Genomic DNA, 26,941 nt, shown 5'->3' with positions numbered 1-26,941 from the left:
GGATCGGAGGATATAAGGAAAGTAGACCCGAAAAGTCCTTAGCGTGGCTTCCTCCAGGAGGGAAGTAAAATTGTAGGTCCCATTTCATAGAATGACAGCATGTAAAAGAATCCTGTCCATTGTAAAGGACTTTAGGAAAAATTTGTCTTCCATTTATTTTCCATATTGAATTTCGAAGATGAATAAATTCGGCAGAAAAAAGTATTGTTAAGTAAAATACTAATGCTACTTGATATTGGCGAGAAATTTCCTGTAAACTTTACGTGATGTTCAGTCATTCAGGAACAAGGTTCTTGCCATAAACCTTTGCCAAGGAACTCATGGCTTCACTCCCTTCTGAAGGACGCATGCAAAAGACTTTCGTTGTTTTTGGAAACCAATCACCCTTGACCTGATTTGAAGTCGCATACTTCTGATTTAATAACGGATGTGATTGTTACTCTAATGAAAATTTCGTTCGATTTTTATTTTTTACTTTAATTTATAATAGAAGTCTCATCTCAAAAGCATATCCTGTCTTCTTTAGTGTCATTTTCATCTTTAGAAATAACTACCTGGAATAAGTGAATGTATAAATTTTGCATTGAACTAACTAAGCACGCTGTATTTGCTGTGAATAGACTCTTGTTTAATATTTTCATTATTTTTAAAGAAGTACTATAACATTTTCATAGTTCTGATATTTTTGATGATCATAACCTAATTACTATATAATTCTTCTTTCATTAGTTAGAATTGAAATGTAATGTTTTGGTAGTTGATAGTGTAGATTGTAGGTGATATCTTCATTAACTGTTGAAGGTATCATATTTTGAAGCTGGCTTTAAATTGGATGAGGAAAGGTGATGAGTTTGAAGAGAGCTTCAGTGACAAGTCATCAGATAGTGAAGAAGATGCCATGGAAATGGAAATGTGGAAGTGCTTGTTGCAAGTTGATACAGAACTAGAGGTAACTTACACAAAATAGGCCTCTGTTTACATGTTATTCAAAGCATTCCTCTATGATATGTTTTCTCGTGTAATGTTATGTTTTACAATTGGTTTCTAACGTCAAGCACTTGGAAATTACTGCATGTCGTATACTTATATAATTACACGGGTTACATATCTAGTATTTGAAGACTTGATGTAAATAAGGACCTAAGTGTCATTTTAAAACATTCGGGGAAGACGAGTTGTATTGTATTTAGGTATGTACATTCCATGGTATTATGGTATTCGTATATCTCTTTACCGCTAGAACATGGAACATGTAGCATGTCAAAAAAATCTTATTAGTACTACAGAGTTTTAATTCATGGTCACAGTCTATTTGAAATATATACAGAAGGGTTCTACAATATATAGTACAACACAAGAGATTAATATCGATACTTAATACAAGACAGAAATATTCATGCAGCATTGTTGAACATCCTAAATTCACCTACAGAATAGAAGGCATGAGAAATTAGGTACTTCTTTAATTTGGCCTTAAATAATCCTATGTTTTGAGTTTGATTTTTATATTCATAGGGAGACTATTAAAAACTTTTACTGCTATATAACGACTCCATTTTGATAGCATGATAGACTTGCTGATGGACTATGAAGGTAATTTTTTGACGAGTATTTATGCTATGAAATGTTGAATTAGTTACAAAATTTTCACTATTATATAGCAGGAAGTTCATTCATGAAAAAATATACTGACAAGCATTATTTGTAGTTTTTTTAAATGGCTGTAGACGATTCCTTAGATTTGACACCTATTATTATTCTACGTAATTACTTTTTTGTAATAGGAATATACTGTTACTATCTATAAAATTTCCCCAGAATATTATTCCAAAACTCATTATCGAGTGAAAGTATGCAAAGTAGATCGTTTTTAAGGTATTGATATTTACTATCTCTTGCATAGAACTAATAGCAAAACATGCTGAATTTAGTTTGGGGGTAATTTCTTTAATATGATTTCTCCAATTTAATATATTAAAGCCAAGAAATTTGGTCGTTGTTTCTATTAGGGACCTGTTGTTACTTATTGCGTTTGAAATTTGCAAGGTTGAATTTGGGCAGGATATAAATTGGATTATTTTAGTTTTGTTACAATTTAATACTAATTTATTGGCTGAGAACCAGCCACATATTTTAAAAATTATAACTGAAATTACAAAATAATAGTGTTTTATTACTTCGAAAACACTGAACTTGAATAATATTAGATCTAATTATATAATAATTTTTCTTTTCGCATAAATTTTTCTCAGTGTTGGGTCATATTAATATGATTATTTTTGCAGGAATCATTGCTTCAAAAATTGACTGATACAGACTCAAAGTTACTGAACAAAACAAAAAGTGAGCTCCAGAAGAATTCTAAAATATCCGCAATTGTACCTTGTACTTCACTAACTGAAGATAAGTACAAATCCCGTCTCGATGTGTTGATTGGCAGATTGTTGGATCAAGGAGATATACCGACTGCATGCAGATTGGAAGCAATGTTCTGTCATCGTAATCAGGTAAACAGTCTGTATATATTTTTTAATCACTATTACAGTGGGACGTCGATAATCCGAACGTCAATCATCCGAACTTATTATTTTCTCTGATTAATTTTTTTTTAATTAGGTACTGTACACACGCTACAGTATGTATTTATTTTCCTCTGTAACATATTGAGAAAGATCCCAGCTGACATGATTAACAGTGATGAGATATTAACGAGATACTGTACTGTACACTGTATTACATGCGGTAATGCCTTGTGCACATTGTTTATCTCAATCATCTCGCTTCAGTGAGCTTTGGCAAATTACCGACCGTAAATACTTAAGAACTCACTCGGAATGCTTATTGTTTGCAGAAATAACCCAACTCTTTTCACTGCCTTTTAGTGCAAGGAATCTAACAGTACATTGACAAGCAGTAGCCTTATGTCACTGAATAAACAGGAAGAGTTTCATTTTCAATTGGAAAAAGTTTGTTCAAGTGGTGGGTTGTCTTGTGTTCTGTGCTAAAGTGATTGAATTGTGTTTTTCGATCGTCTTGTACACACTACGAGGCATGGCATCTAATACACAACGAAAACGCAATGTGTTAACTATAGATACAAAATTAAAAAATAGAGGTTCAAGAAGGGTTTGCTGCATTGGAAACGGCAATGATGTGGTATGAATGACAAAGGGATTGCTGTTCAACAAAACTACTTCTGCTGAAGGGACTGAGGGATCTCGGGCAAATAAAACGAAGATCGTCACTTCAGTAAGGAAAAATCAGCGATTTCTTCAAGCAATAAGGTACGTCTATATTGTGTCATTGTTATCAATTATTATTATGTATAGTACGTATTTTGTATGTGTAGTACAGTATTTTAACGGTATGTTATCATAAAGAAACTTCATACATATTTTATGTACTCTGCCATTTTTATGTTCTGTTATCTGAACAATTGCATATCCGAACTATACCTGGCCCCAATTAATTCGGATAATCGACGTCCCACTGTATTTGAAGAGTATAGAGTGAGACACGTTTCAAATAACACTTGTTAAGAAAACTTAAACTTATGATCAAAATGTTGTAGTTACTTCAACCTTGACTGAATGTAACTTAAATGGAAGTGGACGGGTTTTCTTGCTGGGCATCCAAAACTTAAGCTTTGTAGGAGATTATAAAAACTTATTACTGTGAAAGAAGAAGTGTTTCATCCTAACATTTTTCACCTAAGTCTGGATCTATGGTAACAGTGCTACAGCTTTTACTACATTAGAAGAAAAGCAATTATAGATTAACTTCAGCCTTATATAAGTATTTAAAGTTTTGACAGGTGTAATTGTCTGTTTACATTTTTGTTGTAGGATCTACAACTCTTGTGGACATGCATGAGTCTTGCTGAGGGAGAGATAACACCTTACCAGCTCAGTGCAGAACACAGGTTATTACTATCAGAACCAGGAAGTGTATCCAGCAGCACTTTCAAGAGGAGAACATTGCGATCAATAAGACTTACATCTTCAGTTTCATCAAGTGGCAGTAAGCAGATTTCCGTACTTCCTGGATAATACTTCTCATTATATTCATCTTGATCTCCTTCCTTCCTCATTCCTTCATTTTCAGCTGAAAAGAAAAACCGACAGGTGCATAGCTTTACTGTGCTCCATATCTTTATGTAGAGTTACGTGTAGGATCACCTGTCGACAGGTGCATAGCTTTACTGCGTTACATATCTTTATGTAGGACTGCATATAGGTGTGATCACCTGTCAACAGGTGCATAGCTTTACTATGCTGCATATCTTTATGTAGAACTACAGGTAGATAGTGAGAGAAACGAGGTTGTTTATGCAATAATTTCTTGGGAGATAAATCACAGCATTTTGCAGATTGAATGGAATCATACACAGTAAGAATAAGGCGATGATATGTGATGGCTGCTAATTTGCATCGTGTTTCTTTAGCATCTTTGAAATTTCAGTTTATTACTCAACCCTTAAATTAGCGAAACTCTTTCTCATACCAATATCTTATCATATTGGACTGCAAAGAAACAACACAATGACCATGAGTCGATTTTGCAGCTTCCTGTGCCAACTCGTCCTGAACATGCTGCTCATGCTTTCTTTCACTCATCCTATATCTTGGCTGAAGTCTTTTGATTCTGCTTGTTTCCTAAGTTCAGCTCATCGGTCACGAAAGTACTTTGCGTTATGTTTCTTGGGTGTATTTGAAATTTGTGAGTTGATGATCTTTCTACAGATCTCTTAACTCGGTCTAAATTTAGGTTTTCTTGTTGGCTCAATGTGCATCCAATATCATGGCTCTTTAGCTATGAACTGAGGTGCTGATGCCAATGCTATGACATGTGGTTCAAATGTAGTGACATCTGTCACAGGTCCACACCTGTGGAGTAACGGTCAGCGCATCTGGCCACGAAACCAGGTGGCCCAGGTTCGAATCCCGGTTGGGGCAAGTTACCCGGTTGAGGTTTTTTCCGGGGTTTTCCCTCAACCCAATACGAGCAAATGCTGGGTAACTTTCGGTGCTGGACCCTGAACTCATTTCACCGGCATTATCACCTTCATATCATTCAAACACTAAATAACCTCAGATGTTGATACAGCGTCGTAAAATAACCCAATAAAATAAAAAATCTATCACAGTGCATGGCAACTTGATAATGAGCTAAATGTGGAACATTTTTGCGACGTTGCCAGCTTGCTCAGGCTTAACCAGCAACGACTTTCTTTTTAATTGGTTATTTTACAAGGCTTTATCAACTGCTATGGTTATCTAACGTCTGGATGAGATGAAGGTGGTAATGCTGGTGGAATGATTCCAGGGTCCAGCGCCGAAAGTTATCCAGCATTTTCTCTAATGAGCTGAGGGAAAACCCTGATAAAAACTTTAACCAAGTAACTTGTCTCAATCAGCATTTGAACCTGGAACCAATTTTTTCATGGTCAGGCATGCTAACCTTTACTCCACAGCTGTGGACAAGATTTAGTTCTACATCAAAAGGAGAAGTGGGCGCGAGAAGCATATCTTGCTCTTTTGGATCATTCAAATGGATAAATCCACGTAAATGACCATGTAGGTTGAACTTTTTCCATTGCTGCTGATGAATGTCATACAGCGTTTCGAAGCATGGCTCTGCTTTCGTCTCCAAGTGAGCAAGAAAATGGGAGGAGATGAAAAGAGTATTCTGCTCGAAGCCTTTATAAATGTGACTGACCATGTAGTTTTAATGGTATGCGATATTCATCACCAGCAATGGAAAAGTCTTAGCTACACCTCTTCTGAATAATTCACCATTGCTTTCTCCCTCATTTACTGTAAAACCATAAATCATTAGTCATTCAACTTTCATAATCCGATGTTTCACAGATGAACATAATATGTATGATGTTGTATTATAATTTTATTCTTGTGTAATTGATATTTTATTATTTTTAGTAAGTACTCCAGGATCATCACAAAGCCCATTGAATCAGAGCATTAATTCTGAATATATGGAAGTAAATATACGAGACAAACAAGATACCCAGTCTGTATTAGAGAAACTGGTAGAACATCTGCAGTATGGAAAGCGACTTGGAAACCGTATTCTGTATTGTTACCGTGTTGCCATGAACTTGGACAAATCATATCAGGTACAGTATTATTTGAGAAGTTTTTTCTTGTGATGCGAGTAAGCCTTCATCAAACGATCTAATTGAATAAATTTCCCTCAGGTTTTATTGAACTCGTTTGTTGTAACATAAATGGAAATACATACTGCATTTGCAAGGGGCACCTTATTATCTTTTAAACGAACTTCCAGACATGCATAAATATATCATTATTATTTCGTATTATTGAATAGTTTATTTTTGAAACACTGTATTTCTTCCTTTACACCTATTACATGTTTCTCAAATATAATGAAGTCATTATTACATACTGATGATAATTAGAGGTTCTGCATTTTGAGCTACATTTCTAATTCAAATTTATATAATGCATACGTATCTTGTTTATTATTTTTTATATGTACCGTATCTAATGCTCAAGATTTAATAATAAAGTCATTATGAAGTTATCATTTTACCTGTTGTCGAATATTTAATAAGTAATATTTAGGAATTTTAAATTCATCAGAGATTAAAACAGAGAGAGAATTAGTGAGCCATACACCTTTGGGAAAATAATAAATGGCAGACTGGTACTGTATATTAAGAAAAAAGGAGTAATATTAATGTAGGTAACTAAATATTGTACTATAACGAAATGTGTGTTTATATTTATATCACTTAATACACCTGTAACAAGTAAAATAAGTAAAGTTGCCTTATGTTTTCTACTCACCCTTTCCGCAGTAAATGATGATGATGATGATGATGATGATGATGATGATGATAATAATAATAATAATCCGCCCCTGAGCACGAGTTCTACTCTTTCAAGGGTGAGCTAAAATTTTATCTGTGTATACCATATTTTATGTTACAAGAATAGCAAAATAAAATAAATAAATAAACAATAATAAATATGTTGTTGTTTTCTAATGCCAGGCGTTTGACAATAAAGTCATTTGATCTCTTGCACTCCAATATTTTTTAAAGATATTATCACGGCCAGCCATTGAAGCACAGCTTTTGAGGTGTTCCGAATCCATTTCTTGGTTTGAGTTGCACAATGGGCAGTTAGGGGACTGATATATTCCAATTCTATGCAGGTGTTTGGCCAAACAATCATGGCCTGTTGCCAATCTAAATGCAGCTACAGACGATTTTCGTGGTAAATCGGGAATTAACTGTGGATTATGATGCAGAGAGTTCCATTTTTTCCCTTGGGATTGTGTTATCAAATTTTGTTTGTTGAAGTCTAAGTATGTAGATTTAATAAATCTCTTCACAGAGTGATACGTAGATTTAGTAACAGGTCTGTAAGTAGCAGTGCTGCCCTTCTTTGCTAAATCATCCGCATTCTCGTTTCCCAGGATTCCACAATGGGATGGTACCCATTGGAATACAATTCCTTTATTGAGTGATATTAATTGAGAGAGCATTTTAGTTATTTCTGCTGTTTGAGATGAAGGTGCGTGTTTAGAGACTATTGATAGAATAGCTGCTTTGGAGTCTGACAATATAACTGCATTCTTAAATTTATTGATGTGGCAGAGAAGATTCCTGAGACTTCCACTTATTGTAATGATTTCTCCATCAAAACTTGTTGTTCCATATCCATGAGATATATAAAGTGATAAGAGACAGCACATAACACCTGCACCCGCACCTTGTTCTCTGGAGATCAAGGAACCGTCAGTGTATAAATGAAGCCAATAATAAATATAATAATTATAATAAAACAAAACATATAGTATACAGTATTAACTTAGCAAAACCAAAATAAAAATACAACATTTTGATGAGTAACAGTGTTTTCTCTCCTTTCAAAATATCTATGGTTATCCCACATTTTAAAATAAACCGTAAATATATATGGCATTTAAAAATAAAAGTTTGTGGTTTTTTGTTAATATTGTTAATTAACTTTGTAACTATGCCATATTTTGTAGGAAGTATTGAAACTGGAAGATCCTTTGGAATTGTTAAAGAAATCAGTTACAGAAGACTTGTGCAATAAGTTCATAGTGGCTAGTGACATCATGCAGGCCGCTCAGATGACCAGTGAGGAAGTAGCAACATTCCTCTGCAGCGAAATCTCTACTGCTATGATAGTTCATATGCAAGGTACTGTATACACACGTTAGATATACAGTAGTCAGACTTGCTTTCTACAATTGAAAGAAATGTATTACTTCAATAGAATTGTATCTATGTTAATATGCTTAATTCATGTAAATATCTTACTTGAAAAGTATATTTGAGTATAGTTGAGTAGAAGTCTCCGATGGTATGCAATGATTTTTAACTGGTGTGTGTATAACATAATATATTATGTGGAAACACTGTGCAAAGTTTCTAGAAATACATGATCTGGAGAGAGAGGTGTTGCTGACGGGATTTGGGTGGAGTGTCATAGATATCTACATATCCGTACATTAGCTAATGAATAGGGTAGGACAATCTAATCCTATAACAAGGTGCTCTTTACTAAGAATAGTAACTACTGGAGTTGAATTTGTGAGGCCAGGAACTTTTTGAGCTTCGAAAATTTTCACAACAAATGTGTAAATAGTTCTGCATATCATAGTTAATTTCTCCGAAATATAGGACTGGAAATATACTATCCACCTATTTCATTTGTCTCTTCATCTTACTCAAGAAACAAAGTTAAAAAAGTATATATATATATATATATATATATATATATATATATATATATATATATGTCTATTTAGAGTTCATCGCCATTTTGTATTATGGATTGCAATTTTTTTTTAAACTGATGACGGGTACTTGACTTTTCGTCATTCACCCATATGAAGTTAGTTTTGTAGACCAATTTACCGACAGAGTCGCCCAGGGTGTGCCATTGGTCTATGCTACTCCAGTGATGAGATGATCATGGAGTTTTGTTGGGATTCCACAGGAGAACTGGAGGTCCCTAAGAAAATCCCTGTGTTACCTGGACCACGAGCTTGCCCAACACAAGTTATAAATTGGGATATTTCAGGGATCGAATCTGGACCTACAGAAGAACGACTGCAAATAGAGATCAATAGATTTAAAAAAAAAATTAATTTAATTCATGTGCAACATTCCTAGATAAATTGATTTACACGTACTGAATGTGAACAAAATTCGTCCAATAGTTTAGGAGAAATTGCTCTACACAGACATGTGAATGAATAAACAGATTGCATTCCCAAAACCAGTTTTTAAGTATCTGGAATGCTGAAAACATATATTTCTGCAAAAATGTCGAACTCGATTTTTTACAAGTAATTTTTAAATATTAGTACAGTGTGACTGACAAAATTTAAGTTTAAACGTAATGTTCCTATTGTTTAAAACCATCAACTAAATTTTGAATATTTCATGCTATATAGAGTAATGCTATTGTTGAGGTTTCTGTATGGAAAATCTCAGACATTATATTTCATTATATTTATACTGTATTGGATGTGCTATAATGTTCACAGGTGAAGAAAAAGTGATTTGTGGTGTCCCACTGTGGGGTTACGACCTGGATGTTAATTTTCATCTTTTTCTGGAACTCTGCGATGATCCATCAAAACTAGGCACTAAACTTCTGGCTGAGGCAACCCATGTTGGAGCTACAAGTCCACATTTATGTAACTTAGGTAATATGATTATTGAAATAAAAGTGTTTTAATCTCATGTTCATTTTAAAAGTTCATTCAGGATGGTGCTTGTAAAGATCGTATCATTTTACTACATATGTAAGTGCAGAGTCATTTTTAGATGGTGTTCTGCCACTGACAGAATCATTCCGCCAGCAGTTATGTATAACTGAACACATTATACTGGTACTTTTAGTTGAAGCTGCAATGCAAGATCAAATTCTGTTACTGTAAGACTACAGTCACAATGCAAATTTGAATTTAAACGCAATAAACTTATGTAAACAACAACAACAATAATAATATCATCATCGTCACCACCACTATCCATCCCATCACAATCACCATACCATATTGGCCTCTTACAGTCCATTGCTATTTCTATATTTATTTTGCCTCTTGAGACATATCTCATGATTTGCTCTGATAGTCTTCTTGTTTCCATTCACATTGGTTCCATTTTTTTGTGTGTTCCTGGATTTAGTATGGAATAGGCTGTATGTTAAATTCTTTCAGTATATATCCTTATTCCTGCAGTGGTCTAGCATTTAGCAGTCATCCTTATAAACTACATCTCTGCTGCTGTTAATCTTCCCTTATCTACTTGTTTTACTGTTCAGGCTTCACTTCCATAAACCAAAATTTGTCTTGTCAAATATTTGTATAATCGAATTCTGGTCTGATTTTGCACTAGAAATGGTTTGAAAACTTTACTTGAACAAATTTGGAGATTTTTCTTGGCATGTAACTGTCTTCAATAAGATAAATTAAATCCAAAGTAATTTTATTGAAAGTTGAACTTGTTTAATAATAACATTTTCTTCTATGCATATCATACTTCGTATTCGATTCTTTCTTTCCTTTAGATTTCCATGTAGATAATTTCATTCCAAAAGCTGAAGTTGTAACTTTTAAATTATAAATAGCTTTTTGAATATCAGGATAAATCTATCATCGTAATTTCTGGTATGTTCACCGTCCTTAAGGGAACAAACAAGGAACTAAGAAGCACTACATAATCTACTTTCATTGTCATAATTATTTAACAAAATTAATGACACATATGAAAGCAAAACGTATTGTCTTTGCAACAATAAGCTGTTAACTCTTCCCCACATCAATTACATTAATCGACAAAGCCATTCAAGGACCAACAGCATTGTTTAATCCTTACATATTCTATATTTCCTATATTATTTTGAATTTTCACATTTTCTCTCTTATGTTTCTGTTTACATGTAAGATAATCTATTGTAATGGCGGTGTTTGTGGCAAGGAAAATTTTTACAGATATTCTGTATATATCGCTATACAGTATATATATATATATATATATATTTTTTTTTATATATTTGACTAAGCTTTTTCTTTAATCAACATTTCTTTATGCCCATGATGAAGTCTCCTTTGTCAGTTTTAGACTTTTTTCTTGATGAGCTTCAGGGAGATTTCTATTCATTGCCTTTTCCATATATTTTAATTTTTTTCTGCACAAATTTCGTCCTTTTCACCCAATCCTTAGATTACAGAATTTACATATAATAATAAAACTAATGATTGTTATATTCCATTTCACGAGAAATGCATATGGCCGTCCCATCTCCACTGCCTTACCACTTTAAAACAACCATTTTCTTTTATAAGGAAGCTGAGTTTTACAAGTACAGTTGAATGATGAGGCCAATATCCTTACTTACTGAATCAGGGATAATCATGTTCATTGACACTGGCAGTGACGAAAATTACATGCTCTTAAAAAAAGTGCCTTTCTCTATAGTCCTGTTGCTCTTATTTCCGGCAGCCAATCACGTTGCAAGTCGGTTACATTTAAACATGTGCATCTTGTCATTCGCTGGTGATGTAATTCACTTCCTAAGGCTCGATAAATAGTTAATACACTCGCCCGCCATTTTGGCTCTTTCGTCCGCTTTTGTAGAAAACACACGAGGACGTTATTTGCCGCTCAATTACAGTGCGTTTGATTTTTTATCATAGGACCTACGACATGATAATGTTTAACGGTGCGGCAAATAGATTCCTCGTATGGTAGCTCGGCAACGAAAGAACAAAAGTGGCGAACGATATTACCTACTTAGACTTTATAGAGCTTTCACTTCCTAAGACGTAAGCAAAGAGGAGGAGTCACGCCGGAAATAACAGCGACACGACTATAGTTTGTTTTAGATTTTAGAAATTTACAAGAATTGTATAATATATTTCTAATAAAGTGAGGATTCCTCGACTAAATAATATGAAAATATATTTAAATTTATTCTTTATATAATTCTACAATAAAACTACATCGAGAATAAATCTGTTCATTTAGTACAATCAATGTGAACATTTGTTCTGATCTTATTTGTTTCAGAAATTAAGGCACAAAAAGTTTCTAATTTATGTTACAGTTGTGGAGATGCTGATTCGTGCCCATGATTGCTATACAGCAGCCTTGAATATGGAAGGCATTGCCACTGTTTTGCGACGTGTTCAAATGCTCCATAAAACGCTAGAACAGAGCGAGCAATGGTCTCTAATGGTAAGAAATTGTACTTTTTTTTGCAACATAAAAGTTGTAGGAGGCTTTTAATGTAGAAACATCACAGATTTCATGCCAAAATCACACACACACACACGCACGCACGCACACACACACAGGATGAGTAACAGGTTAGGTTTGGTTTATTCAGGCTTTTGGTATGTCTTGCATATATACTTTTTGGTAGATAGGTAGATACTTAGCTAGATTAAACCTGGACCATAGCAAAGACAGGATTGCTTTTGTGAGCTATGATTATCAAGGATTCGCCCTGGATTATAGCAAAGAGAAGAGCGGAAGATCATGGGGTATCACTGGAGTACGTCATCATTGTGTGTGAAAATGTCTTACTAAATCATTGGTTGGAGTATAAAAAGAAGGAAGGCATTTATGGGGGTTGGGTGGATTTATAGCTTTAACAGTGATCATATCGTGTCTCCAGAATGGTTTGCTGCAATTTGGAGATTATTCTTAATGTTTTAAGGGGACACTCAACTATATTTTGGAACCTTTTTTCCTATTTGACCAATCTTTTTCAAATTTGGAGAAAACGTTTAATATACACATGGAAAGTAACATGCAAAATCTCAGCTCATTAGATCCAATACTTTTCAAAATAAAAAATATTTCAATTTTTAATCAATCATTAATTGAAATATCACTTTTAATTATCATTTTTTATTGTTTGGCTTTGTGCATTTGACTGTGACTTCTCAATGAATTCTGCGTATTGATTTAGTTCTGTCACGTAAATTAGTGTAGAAATTTAATTTTTCATTTCTATGACACTTTTTCTCCAATTTTTAAGTTGAGTGTCCCCTTAAGTAACTTTTTTCTCCTGTGTGTGGTGTGGCAAACTGTGGAAGTTTCACAGTTTACTGTTGCAGTATAAGATCATTGATTGAACATTTAAAATATGTTTGTTTTTGTGCAGGTTCGATTGTTGACAGGAATTGAGAGATACACAGAAATGAACTACATATTTCAGACATTAAAGGAAAATGATCAATTTGAGTCTCTCCTTGGAAGGAGATCTGATAAGGTAATATAGCAGTTATTCCTTCTATAACATTTATATAAATATTTTCCCACATGCCAAATGTTGCAAGTGCATATTCTGTGCTCTTGTATTTCAGGTGCCAAATTTAAAAGTTGCTGTTGTGGATTTCCTGAAACGTTACTATCCTCAAGACCGTGAAACATTTCATGTTACTTGCATTCACTTTCAAATGTACAGCGAGGTAGGAGACATGTGGGAAAGTGACGGGCATGAAGCAGTGCGAGCCCTGTTGGCGAACAAAGGAAATCTCCCTGGGATGCTTGTCAATACAAGCACTACCAAGAAGTGTCTTGAAACTGCTATGAGCAATTTCGGTAATGCTGCTCAGTTCTTTCTGCAGGTATGGTATTATTTTTCGCATTCCTCCAATTTCACTTTTATTGTTGTTGTTGTTTTCTAATGGCCGCAATTTGGGATCATTTAACCCATTTTGCTTCTTGCTTCCCAATAAAGTTGAGAGAAGTTTTTATTTTGTTCACCTTTATTGTTTCACATATTAAATCTGGTAGTCTGTTGCAGTTTCCTGCCAATATTTTGACAGTCTTCCCATAGATGTAGGTCTACTAATTCTCGGTTAGTCACATTCGAAAGACATGTAATATGTTACTAGCTCTGTCTTTAATTCTTGCATATTCTGCATAGAATTGGAATATATCAGTCTCCTAACTGTCCATTGTGCAACTCAAGTCAAGAAATGGATTCAGAACATCTCAAAATCTGTGCATCAGTGGCTAACCATGACAATATCTTTGAAAAATATTGGAGTGCAAGAGGTCAAATGACTTTATTGTCAAATGCCTGGCATTAGAAAACGACAACAACAATTCTTGCATATATCTCTGTTTATCTAATTTTGTATATTCAGCAGTAATATTTAAAAACTTCATTTCAATAGCCATGATGCTTTTTCTGTCGCATTTTTTGTATGACCCAGATGATGCGACAAGACAGTATTCTTCTTGCCATGTTGTACACTTTGATTCATGTATGCTTTTTGGTCATAGAGAATTTGAATACCAATATGGTTAATAATTGCTTTTATCATCCGGTCTGCTGTCAAAAAATCTGAAAGTTAGAATTTATAAAACAGTTATATTACCGGTTGTTCTTTATGGTTGTGAAACTTGGACTTTCATTTTGAGAGAGGAGCATAGGTTAAGGGTGTTTGAGAATAAGATGCTTAGGAAAATATTTGGGGCTAAGAGGGATGAAGTTACTGGAGAATGGAGAAAGTTACACAACGCAGAACTGCACACATTGTATTCTTTACCTGACATAATTAGGAACATTAAATCCAGACGTTTGAAATGGACAGGACATGTAGCACGTATGGTCGAATCCAGAAATGCATATAGAGTGTTAGTTGGGAGGCCAGAGGGAAAAAGACCTTTGGGGAGGCCGAGACATAGATGGGAAGATAATATTAAAACAGATTTGAGGGAGGTGGGATATGATGACAGAGACTGGATTAATCTTGCTCAGGATAGGGACCAATGGTGGGCTTATGTGAGGGTGGCAATGAACCTCCGGGTTCTTTAAAAGCCAGTAAGTAAGTATATGGTTAATAATTCCCATTAGCTGGCTAGCTTTGTCCAAAAATATGGAGTGCTACTCATTCTCAGAGGCTGTGTTCGTTGTGGATATTTGTTCAATCTTAGTTGTGCCCTTCCACATTCATTACTCCTTGTTTTCAGGCTAATAAACTTACAAGATCCATGGCTGCAGCTCATCAGGCTGAATTGGTAGCTTTACAAATTTCTCTAGTCAATGCTGTGCCTGAAGATCAGGGAGCAGACATTCTTCTGGAATTAACTTCTTCAAAAGTTGCTAATATGATAACTAACAAATTGAGGTAAGAAAACTGTCTCGTGTCATACGTAATTTAATTAAGAATGGTTGTATTGTTAACCTACTTACATATGTTTTTGTAAAGTACTGTAACAGAAGAATGCAAGGAGCAATAGCGAGATTGTATCATGTTCGATCTTCAAGTTGGAGGGTCAGTCTCTAACATTTGTCAACCTGGAGCCAGGTAATTCAGTGACACTTCAAGATTGGGTGCTCTGTCACTTTTGAGAGTGCCATTTTCCATACATAAATGTGTGTACTAGAACTGCTGTATGATGTACAGTATTGTCGCAGTATAACGGACTTCAGTTTAGTGTATTTTTCAGTTTTACATGCATATTTTAAATCCTTTACTGAAATCCTATACATTATAATGCAAAGATATTTCATTTTTACTATATCATTATCTGTGATCATTTCATTAATACGTACGAACATTTTTCAAGTTGATTTATTTTTTTTAACTTCTGTAACTTTATTTCATCTGTTGTAGGTTGCAGAGTTCATGTACCCTGTATTTTTTTGTTTTTATTTTGAACATGATTGCTGGAAATCTATTATTGTACGTAAAGTATAGCATTTTGCGAGCATATGATCTTTGTCCTACACTGTTTCTAGCAAGAATTATTGATTTTCGAGTCACTGAGTGACCTTCAACAGTTCAAGAACTTCTTCAAATTTTGTTGATTGTACTGCGTACCATGTGTACATTTGTTGTAGACAGTAACAATTTTTTTTAATCTAAATAATTTTTCTGAGTAATTTTATAAGTGAGCGATTTGTATAGTAGGCCTACTTATACTTTCGTTTAGGCATAGAGGGTTTCTTGAGCTTGTTAAATCTTACGTGGATTGTAAACACAGCTGCATAAACGAAAAGTAAGATATATTGTGGAGTAACTCTGTATTATCTAATGTAGAATCAAAACAATTTTGTTTGGATAAAACTTTCTCTTTTTGTTATAACGTACTTTTAAAAATAAAGTATAAATAATATTATTTTCTGATATACGTTATACTGACAAGGGAAGGGTTTCGGTTTGAACAAAACAATTTTGTTTGGATAAAACTTTCTCTTTTTGTTATAACGTACTTTTAAAAATAAAGTATAAATAATATTATTTTCTGATATGCGTTATACTGACAAGGGAAGGGTTTCGGTTCGAACAGGAATTTCGTATCCAAAATTTGTATACAGGCCCATCTTTACATCTCTGTAAAGCTCCCAAAAGCATTCGTTTGTGTAATGTGCAGTTTGTCTGTTAGAGCACTGTACAAGTTGAGGGGTGGGGAGAGCACTGCACAAGTTAAGGGGATGGGACACCTTACCCATAAGCCTAGCGTAGCCTAGAAGCTAGTGCGAGTGGTAAAATGTCTAAAGCCCATTTAAGAACATTTTTCTCCAACGGTCTGTCTGAAAATATTGCAGCTAATCGAAAATGTAGGTTGTTGTGTGAGTCATTGAATACGCACAAGGACACAACCTTAATAAATGAATCATTCCAAGCCTAGGACATGGAATGTATGATCGTTCCACCTAAAAAAACTAAATATATCCAGCCTCTGGATATCTTATTTCCTTAGACAATACAAAATATATGCTCGGAGGATAACAGATTGCATAAGGACTCTTGCTGAGAATCCAGAATTTAACTTGGGAAATCGAGTGTTTAAAATGAAAATGCACTCTGTTATTCATAACCAGTTGTCTGCTCCAGTGTACCACTCTATGCTTCAATATTCCTGGCAGTCAACTGGTTGCGTGAATCCTGAACAAGTCTCGGATTTCAAAAATGTAATTCAGGTAGCATTTGATTTTTGAACACTGGAGTGTGGTTCAGAAGATTGTTCAGGTGTTGCTTCTGCGTGTTGTGCTTATTGCTCTGCTCCATGCTGTTTAAGGCATTTTATAGAGTATCCTCATGTACATTTTTAAAGAAATGTATTGACCAATACCAACCAAACGGAGAGTTACACAAATGATTGCTTTTAGGGTCTTCATCACCATTGTGAGGTAAGTCTCTGTACAAATTTTTAACCAAAAATTCCTGTTCGAGCCGAAACCCTTCCCTTGTGAGACTTCACTCTAGTTAGACTGATAGAATGATCCTTTCTGTTTAGTTTTCCACAGGCGTGTATATTGATTCGAGCTTACAGTCATCCTGTGGACTGGGGAGCAGCTTTGTACGAACACTGCATCGTTCAAGGAGATAGAAAATACCTTACAGACTTCATGTACAACATTACTCTCACACCAGCATTGGTGGAAGATGTTGCTAAAAGGTTAGTAGTTAACAGAAGAGATTTTGATACTAATTCCCTACATTACTTCTCATCCTTTTTATGTTTTATGATTAATGTATTAGACGCCAAGTTTCTATATTTGCATAAAAATGTTATCTAGTGTCTTGTATAGTTTTATTTTAGTGACTCGATGTACAGAATAAAGTTTTGTTGCACGGGAACTTTATAAGTTCCAGAAAGGAGGCAGAGCACATGACAGTAGCGGCTGGTGGTCAAAATAATGAGTGTGCTACAATCTCTATATCGGCCTACTGTACACACTTATATGTATTTATCTTAATTTGAGACTCGCCTAGTGACGAAATATGAAGTTAATATGACGTTCCTTCCTACTGCAGAACTTTTCATTTACCCTGGTGTTAAACCCCTCCATCTTCGACATCATACTATTTTCTCTTGACAGTATTGCAAGAGTAGTGAGGCGATCCTGGGACATAGTGTTCCTTAAAAAGGTTTTTATGCGTTTTAAGCAAGAAAAACTCCTTTCTGGCTCAGCAGTGGTCATTGGTGTTGTAACCAAAATATTTAACAACTTCGTTACTTCACAGAATGGATCCTGTGAATTGTTGGAGGCTATGTATTGTAACAATTGAACAGCTCCATCTATATTCCGAAAGTCTGGTCTTCCGTATAGAATTCAAAGTTGTGTCTTTAACACTCTTTTGTTCAGTACAGTATAGCTGTTGACAGAAACTTCAAGTTCGCGTTCAGGAAAATTATGCGAAAAATTGTCAAAAAATTTGCTGTTTAACAATTTTGTTGTGTCTAGGTAGCTTAAAGACTGGAAACGATAAGTAGATTCCTGAATTATACGACTTCCTTGGCATCAATTTTCTGGGATTCCATTTTCCGTGGCTTGCTGACTGATTCAGGAGGAACCTCAAAAAACAGGAAGATGGCAGCAGCAGTCGGACACTTGAATTACCAAATACATTGTACATAGTTCCGAGTTCTTCCACAAACAAGCATTCTTTCGTTACGCTTTACTTTTGCAATCTTCAAGCTGTGTTGTGCTGAAGCTGACTACAACACTTCCCCGCGTAAAAATAGCCAATCAGAGCAGTGATTTCAGCTTCGCACATGCGCATTAATTGTCTACATTCCCATGTAGTTTTGAGTAGCACAACGTACCCCCTGAGGCACCAAAGAGCGAAAAGCGAAGACTAAACACTCTATAACGCGTCATAAACATAACCACCGGAAATTGTCAAATGGCAAATCAAATGCTATGGTGGTACTGCAAATACATTATTTGAGCAAAAATTATCATTGTGCTGTAGCACTGTAGCACTTAAGGACGGGCCGCCCCTGGCACATGATCAGACATACAACGAAACAAAGCTAATTTTATTATCTCAACTAGTCGTTCTCTTGTGAGCCAGGTCACTCGTCCTCTGATCTGCACACTGCCTTCTTTCTGGGACTTGTAAAGTATCTGTACGACAAAACTTTTTTCTAATACTGCACCTCTTTAGATTTAAACACTGGTAACAATGAAAAGTATAATTTGCTAAATTTATTCTCCTCTTGATTTCATGACATTAATCTCCATCTTTATGAAGCACATTGATACTGTCCCACAATGCTTATGCTTACATCATCATATTAAATGGATATCGCGAAGCACGCTGGATTATTTGAGTCATGTTTGTTCATGGCCAGCCGGGTATCTCAGTTGTAGAGCAGCTGGCTACAGACTGGAATGTCCGGGTTCGAACTCCTGGTGGTCACGGGATTTTCTCTTTGTCAAACTTCCAGAATGCTCCGAGGTTCACTCAGCCTCCTATAAAACTGAGTACCAGGTCTTTCCCGGGGATAAAAGGCGGTCAAAGCGTGGTGTCAACCACACCACCTCATTCTAGTGCCGTGGTCAAGAAAGCATGGGACCCTACCTCCATGCCTTCCAAGTGCTTAAAGGGGACACCTTTACCTTTACCATTTTACGTGTGTTCATATCTGAGCTATTCAGATGATGGTTTCTCAACAAAGGATTAGGAGTTCGATTCTCCACATATTCAGTGAGATTTTAAATACGGTATGTAAAAAGGAGATCTTCAGTTTCTTCAGCTTCCCTTGCCATTTATCATTTGAAAAGAATTTTTACTTCCGACTACATTTCAACTTTTGAATGACCTCACTGCTGAAAATGGAATTAAAATATTTTCTGTGAAATTTTCTCTGATATCTTCTCCACAACACATGCTCTACAAAGTATCGAAAGTATTATACTGTGTATAAAAATACTTTGTTCTGCATTATACAACAGCCAGTTTCTCTATTTGATGAATCCTATGTAGTTGTGTAGTTTTAACAACAAACAAAGAAGTGTATAGCCTCTACTTGCAGCAAGTGTTCGTACAACACTTGTGTGAAAACTCGATGAAGATCTTGAGTCCAATAGAGAATTGAAGCCCCTTTTGTGCCCTACACACCAGGACTCAACCAAAGCAGACTGACTACTAGAACAAAAATGTAAATGTCTATAATTCTGTATGATCTCAGATTTTCTATGACACAAAGTAAAATCGTATACATTTCTGCTTGTTGCCATTAGAGACTAACTGAGACATACAGATTCATAAATACTTAGGCATTAGGGCTAATTTATTTTATCACTAAGAAATATTAAATTATCACAGAACATGATAATAAAATGAAGCTGGATATGTGGATCACTACAGGAAAGCTATACTGCTATATCATCACATTGTTTTCAGAATGGTCTGTTATTTACATAGCTTTCTGCTTATAAACGTAGCTGGAAACACCATTAATCATAATTATATATTTGTGAGTTGTAGGTATGAAAATTTAAATTTAAATTGTGAGAGATATACTTTAAATGAGTTTTTATAATTCAACAGGTTTCAGCTGGAAACAAACATAACCCAAGAGATGGCACAACAGATGAAAAAGTTTGTGCTGGGGATATCAGATGTTGAAATTAAATACCGTGTGGCCAGTCAGCTGAACTTTCGAGATGTTATTGAAAATCTTTTGTCTGGCCCTGATGTCCCTTACCTGAAAGACACAGCCTGGCGCAGTGGTTTCAACAGACAACACAACTACATGTAGTATAAGTCATATATTTCAGGTATGAGCATGTTTGTTTTACGAGTAAATCTTAGTACATAGTTTTGATTTTATGTCCGGAAATTTCCACCTCAAAACAGTCTCATTGTTAAAAGTATAGGGGAGGCATTGTTTGTACTGAAGGCGAGTGCAAAGCCGAGGAATTTCCCACTTCTGAATTTGTTTCGCAAGTACTGCATTCGGGCCTAGTTGCCTCATAAGTGGTGCCTTCTTGGTAGGGTAAAATGGGCAAAGACGCCCCAGTGCCATAGACGCCCCATTTCTAAATGCTTCCAACTGATGACTCAGGATGGCAGCACATGCTACTCTAGTGAAAGCGCAGTACTTTGTGAGTCAGTTCATGTGGAGGTCGCATAGTTTGTTTCTCTTACAGCGTTGTGGCATTGTTTGCAAGGTAAGCACACATTTTATTCACTCAAAATGTTTTCTAGAAGTGATTTTTGACCATGAACTGATCGGAAATTAAGAACAGTGTATGATTGCTAACTAGCATACTGGAAGAACACTATTTTGTGCATTGTGTCTTTGTGTTAGAATCTCACATCGTACACGCGGGAATCACGTGATCGCCCGGGGCATCTTTGCACCACGATCAGGGAAGATGCCCCACCACTGAGTGGGCAATGATGCCCCACTGGTTTTTGACATGAATTCTATTCAGTTATATTTTTAAAATGTTAACATTGATATTATCCCAAATAATATTAGCAAGTTATTAATTTGCAGACATAAAAATGTAATAAAACACTTGAATGGAATTACATGCCATGTATTTAGGACCTATGAAAATGATTGCAATACAAGAAAGAAATTAAAAATATGTTTAATAATAATAATAATAATAATAATAATAATAATAATAATAATAACAATAACATATGTTCATTATATTGCTTTCAGATGGGAAAATATATTAAAAAAAGTCAATTCTGATCGAGGGAGGTGGAGTGAAGAATCTCTAATTATGGCTATTATAGCTGCAGTACGAGATAAGAAAATTGGGGTTAATGAAGCAAGTAGACAATATGGCATACCGTCACGGACTCTTCGTAGAAGAATTATGAAAAATTCAACGAAGAAACTGGGACTTGGGCCATATGGCATTTTAGGTTACGAAAATGAAATTCGTCTCGTTAATCATATTAAGAGACTTGAAAGTTGTGGATTTGCACCCACTAGCCGTGATGTGAGAATCCTGGCGTATTCATTTTGTGAGAAGCTAGGCCTGCATGGAAAATTCAGCAAAGGGAGGGCAGGATATGATTGGTTTAGATCTTTCATGCTGCGACAACCTGATCTCAGTATCAGACAGTCAGAGGGACTCTCCATTGCACGAGCGGAAGGTCTTAATAGGGATGTTATACATCAGTATTTCAACTTACTAAAATCGACCGTGCTTGAGCATAATTTGGCAAATAAGCCTGGCAATATATTTAATGTAGATGAGTCAGGTCTTCAGCTGATCAACAAGGTAGGCAAAGTAGTAGCCACAAAAGGTTCGAAAGAGGTCCGTAGATTAACAAGTGGAGAAAAAGGGGAGACACTAACATTGATAGCCTGTTGCAATGCGGAGGGAAATTTTCTGCCACCAGTTTGTATTTTCAAAGGAGTAAACAAGAAATCAGAATTTGAAGATGGAATGCCAGCAGGTTCCAAGGTAATTATGAACAAAGAATCTGTGTACGTCAATTACAGTATATTTATGGCCTGGCTGAGAGACCACTTTATCCCTCGAAAACCTCCGGGCAGAGTACTTTTGATACTAGATGGTCATGCTTCCCACTGCAATCAGTACGAAATGTTGGAATTCGCAAGAGACAATGACATCCTACTGTTGTGCCTTCCCCCGCATTCCACCAAATATCTGCAACCTCTTGATAGAACTTTTTTTCAAGTCGCTGAAGGGATTTTACAATGAAGAATGTAATTCCTGGTTTATGGCTAATCAGGGCCGTAAAATCACCCACTTGCAATTTGGTACACTGCTACGAAAGGCATGGGGCAAAGCAGCAACAAATTCCAATGCAATCAATGGATTCAGGGCAACTGGAATATACCCTGTCAATGAGAATAGCATTCCAGATTATGCGTTTGCAGTATCGGGCAACAGCTCCTGTCTACCAGAATCTTCAGCACATAATCATGCCATGGATGCAGCTTCAAGTCGATCACCTGAAACTCAGCAAAAACCTCAATCTTCCTTGCCAAATTCAGATATCATTTCACAGCCTTCCTGTTCAAATGCAAATTCATCTGTCAATCCTTCCTCACCCACTGAAGAAACGCCAACTAAAATCCTCATGGAACTCTCCCCTCCACCGAAGATTTAAAAAACAAAGCTGTCAAGAGCCAAAAGGAACATCCATGGGCAGATTTTTGGCAAGTGCTGACAATATAAAGGCTAGGCAAGACATTGCCGTGAAAAATAAACAGTTACCAAAGCCCAAGAAGATTCCAAGAAGATCAACTGAAATTGTAATTTCCAGTGATTCAGAGGACTCGGACAGCCAAGTTGGTGGTGTTTCTGATGACAATAATGACACCTGCAAGGAGTGTAAGGAATATTATTATCTTACCAAAGAAGAATGTGACTGGATACAGTGTTCTGCATGCAAAAAGTGGCTACATGAAAATTGCACAATTTTTGGGACATTTTGCATTGACTGTGGTAGAAAACAATCGAATAAAAAGGTGTTGAAACGTGCGAAAAACGGAAAAAAGTAGAAGAAATCAATGTACATAACATTAAGAAAATTATATTCATTGTGGCTTTTATATTTCCTGTGTTCTCTAGATTTAGAATTTTTGTTTGAATCCATTTATTAATGGGGCATCTTTCACCAACCATATGCCACAGATGCCCCTCTGCATTGTATTATTGTTTATAATAAATTATCATGATATCAATTAACAAAAACAATCTTATTTACGTATAGAATGAATGTCAGACGAAATATTACATTCATTATTACATGTCATATATGCCGTTAATTAGTAAAATTTTGAGTGTAATAAAAAGTGGGGCATCTTTGCCCATTTTACCCTATCACTTGTGAGGTTCAGACCTGTCTTCGGACAGTTGACTAAGCAACCCATACATCAAGAAGACAACAAACAACAAAACAAGACTGAGATGAATGGGAAGATTTAAGGTACGGTCACATGTCGCTACTTTTGCAGCGCTGCAGTACAAAAAACTGCGCAACTCTCGTACTGTGACGTGTGAACAATGGTGCAACTCGAAAAGTAGCGGCTGCTGAACCTGCTGCCCGCTACTTTTTCATGCTGCGCGCAGCTTAGAAGTAGCGATGTGTGAACAGGGTTCTCAGGATTGCAACCGCAGCATTTTTGATATCAGTTTTGTTGAAACTTTTGCTGGGGTTGCAACCAGTGTTACCACCCAAATGTGCCAATGATACTTTTATTGTTTGGATATATTTTAATGTTAAATGTGATGAAAATAAATTATTTGTAACAGGTATTAAATACACAACACAGTCTGAGCATAATTGCTGATGATATAATTCATTTTTTAAATTTTCCGTAGTGTAGTTCCAAACAGGAGGGTTGCTAACATTGATTACGTGAATATACTGTTGGTTATCATTTAAGTATATAGGCGTTTTTAAAAGCTTTATAGTAAAAATAATGTCAATTTCTGAATACTAGATACGACAGAAAAACAAATAATAGATAAGAAAGCTTTCGCATGAGTTTCTTAATAATGCGAACATAACCACAAAATGTATATTGAGAAGTCAACACGGAGATGGAAACCTGCAGCATGACTGCGGCTGCAAAAGTAGCGCCTTGTGTGTGAACAGACTCGCAACCTCCAGTTGCAACTTTTGCAGCACTTGGGTTGCGCAGCATGAAAAGTAGCGTGCAGCGTGCTACTTTTGGCTTACGTGTGAACACGACACGCGACTTTTGCAGCTGCAGTACAAAAGTTGTGCAGCAAAAGTAGTGATGTGTGACCGTGCCTTTACAGTAACATTGAAAACTATACAAAATTAATAAAATCAGAATCACGAAAATCATTCACAGCCTTATTCAGATTGACAGCTGGTCATGATTGCCTCAATGAACATTTCGATAAAATAGAAATCATCATAACAAACCAATGCACCAACTGCCTCAGTAAAAATATCGTGGACAAGAACCACTTCTACACTGCAGACGCCTAGATAGAAAAGAAAGCAGTCGCCCTGGTTGGCAAGTTGGTATAGCGCTGGCCTTCTATGCCCAAGGTTGCGGGTTCGATCCCGGGCCAGGTCGATGGCATTTAAGTGTGCTTAAATGTGACAGGCTCATGTCAGTAGATTTACTGGCATGTAAAAGAACTCCTGCAGGACAAAATTCCGGCACATCCGGCGATGCTTATATAACCTCTGCAGTTGCGAGCGTCATTAAATAAAAAAAAAAAAAACATAGAAGAAAGCAGGAAAGAAGAGATCTTCCAGGACTCTACTGGAAAGCAAGAGGGTTAATGACCGGAACCAATCTTTAACCATTGGATACCAACCAACCAACCATAAATGCTTAAATCTCGCCTAGGAAACCCAACGCAGGTTATGTTCACAAGAATTCCATTAGGATGCAGTAGTGAGAAGAAAATCGAAGCCTCTACTACCCCTTTACATTCCTATTTCTAAGGGAACTTGTAAAATGATTCAGAATGAATTGGTGGACTTGATGCTAGATATACTACTGATTATTCACAAGCTGTCATTAAATATTAGATGTGGAAATAAATCAGTCGACTCAGTTTTTTGTATGGAAAGTAATGATAACTCTTTTTCACTTATTTTGTTTTGTGTCTTAACAGGTACCTTGAAGTTGCTGCTTATGATGGATCACCATTATCGATGCGATTAATGATGTGCAGTTACAAGTCATGTCGGATGAAACACTCATTGCCTGGTAGTTACTTGAAGAACCAAAGTAAACAGCCAAAAGTGTTGTTTAAATAGTTGATCTCAGGATTTTAATCCCAAAAGTTCTTAACATGAAATAGTACTTTACCTAAAAAATATAATATTGAAAAAAAAAATACTCGGCCAATGTAGATTTTTATGTGCAATTTAAGTTATTACATATTTTTAATGTGTTTTAGGATAAATGAATAACAGTAAACTCAGTCTGAAGTGAATGTGATGCTTGTATTTTGGACTCATTACTCATTACATATTATGATATCAGAGAAAGGAAGAAGCACTTTTAAATGAAGTCTGTACAGATTTACCTCCGGGAGTTAAAGTTATGTCTAAATTGGATGATAGCCCATACATGCTGAGACTTAACCTCCTACACTTATACTAGGGCTTACGAAAAGTAATGGTAACATGATATGATATGATATATATTTGTCATTAAGCATTACTTCCAATGAGATGGTACTTTACATATTTTATATACAGTGCCATCCCACCTTATTACATAGAAAATTTATGCAAGTCATAACTTACTTCGTCCTGCGCCATGGCATCGCGGTCTAAGGCATCCCGCCTAGGACCCGCGTTACGGAATGCGCGCTGGTTCGAGTCCTCATGGAGGAAGAAATTTTCTCATGAAATTTCGGCCAGTGTATGGGACCGGTGCCCACCCAGCATCGTGATGCACTTGGGAAGCTATGATAGATAGCGAATCCGGTTGCGAATACCAGCTATAATGGCTGGGGGGATCATCGTGCTAACCACACGATACCTCCATTCCGGTTGGATGATTGTCCACCTCTGCTTTGGCATGTGGGCGTGAGGCCAGCAGCCGTCTGGTCGGTCTAGGCCCTTCACGGGCTGTAGTGCCTCGGATTATTATTATTATTATTATTATTATTATTATTATTATTATTATTATTATTATTCATAACTTCATTCTCTCTTCCACTCATGTTCCCTTTAAATGTATCTTTGTCACCTCTCGTTCACCAGCCTATCTATCTGTAATTTCCCCACTTCTCCACTACTATCCCCCACACTTATATCCTCCCCTCACTTCACTTCACTTGCTATTCATATCCTTGTCCCCCCTACTATCTACTTTTTTTCTTATATTTTCTCCCACTAATGGTAACATAGTTACAGTTTCACGCTAAATTTATTTAGGTTACCTTTGACATTACATACTTCAAATGTAGTATCCAACCATGTCAACAATATGTTGTCAAATTCTTGGAAGATGGTGGACTCTATCTGCAGCAGCATTTCTGAATATCTCTCTTACTGATCAATCTAAAGCTCTTCGGATGTCAACTCTTGTTTGAAAACGAATGCCTTGCTTCCATCCAACCAACTTGTATTGCGAGGGCTATTCATAAAATAACTTCCGTTTATTTTTTACAAATTTGTGAATGACGTTACAGAATTG

At 35.9% G+C, this 26,941-nt stretch overlaps 1 protein-coding gene across 2 annotated transcripts in view; it reads left to right on the top strand.

Moving 5' to 3' along the window:
- Positions 1-26,208, top strand: part of LOC138692891 (spatacsin) — a 75,302-nt gene extending 49,094 nt beyond the window's left edge. The window contains exons 24-36 of one of the 2 annotated variants that reach the window (XM_069816207.1): positions 802-949; positions 2,286-2,507; positions 3,846-4,020; positions 5,940-6,136; positions 8,044-8,218; positions 9,574-9,735; positions 12,141-12,271; positions 13,206-13,313; positions 13,408-13,671; positions 15,026-15,183; positions 17,300-17,461; positions 20,347-20,576; positions 25,404-26,208. In XM_069816207.1, coding sequence (XP_069672308.1) covers positions 802-949; positions 2,286-2,507; positions 3,846-4,020; positions 5,940-6,136; positions 8,044-8,218; positions 9,574-9,735; positions 12,141-12,271; positions 13,206-13,313; positions 13,408-13,671; positions 15,026-15,183; positions 17,300-17,461; positions 20,347-20,557 — 2,113 coding nt within the window. In that variant the 3' untranslated portion in view covers positions 20,558-20,576; positions 25,404-26,208. Of the gene's footprint in view, positions 1-801; positions 950-2,285; positions 2,508-3,845; positions 4,021-5,939; positions 6,137-8,043; positions 8,219-9,573; positions 9,736-12,140; positions 12,272-13,205; positions 13,314-13,407; positions 13,672-15,025; positions 15,184-17,299; positions 17,462-20,346; positions 20,577-21,475; positions 21,615-25,403 lie in introns of those variants that run through there. The other variant, XM_069816208.1, reaches the window with a different exon arrangement.
- Positions 26,209-26,941: the final 733 nt, after the last annotated feature.

Source organism: Periplaneta americana, chromosome 17 (assembly GCF_040183065.1).
Source record: "Periplaneta americana isolate PAMFEO1 chromosome 17, P.americana_PAMFEO1_priV1, whole genome shotgun sequence".
Taxonomy (NCBI): Eukaryota; Metazoa; Arthropoda; class Insecta; order Blattodea; family Blattidae; genus Periplaneta; species Periplaneta americana.
Note: the sequence above shows the minus strand (reverse complement) of the source record. Positions and strands in the feature narration are given on the sequence as shown.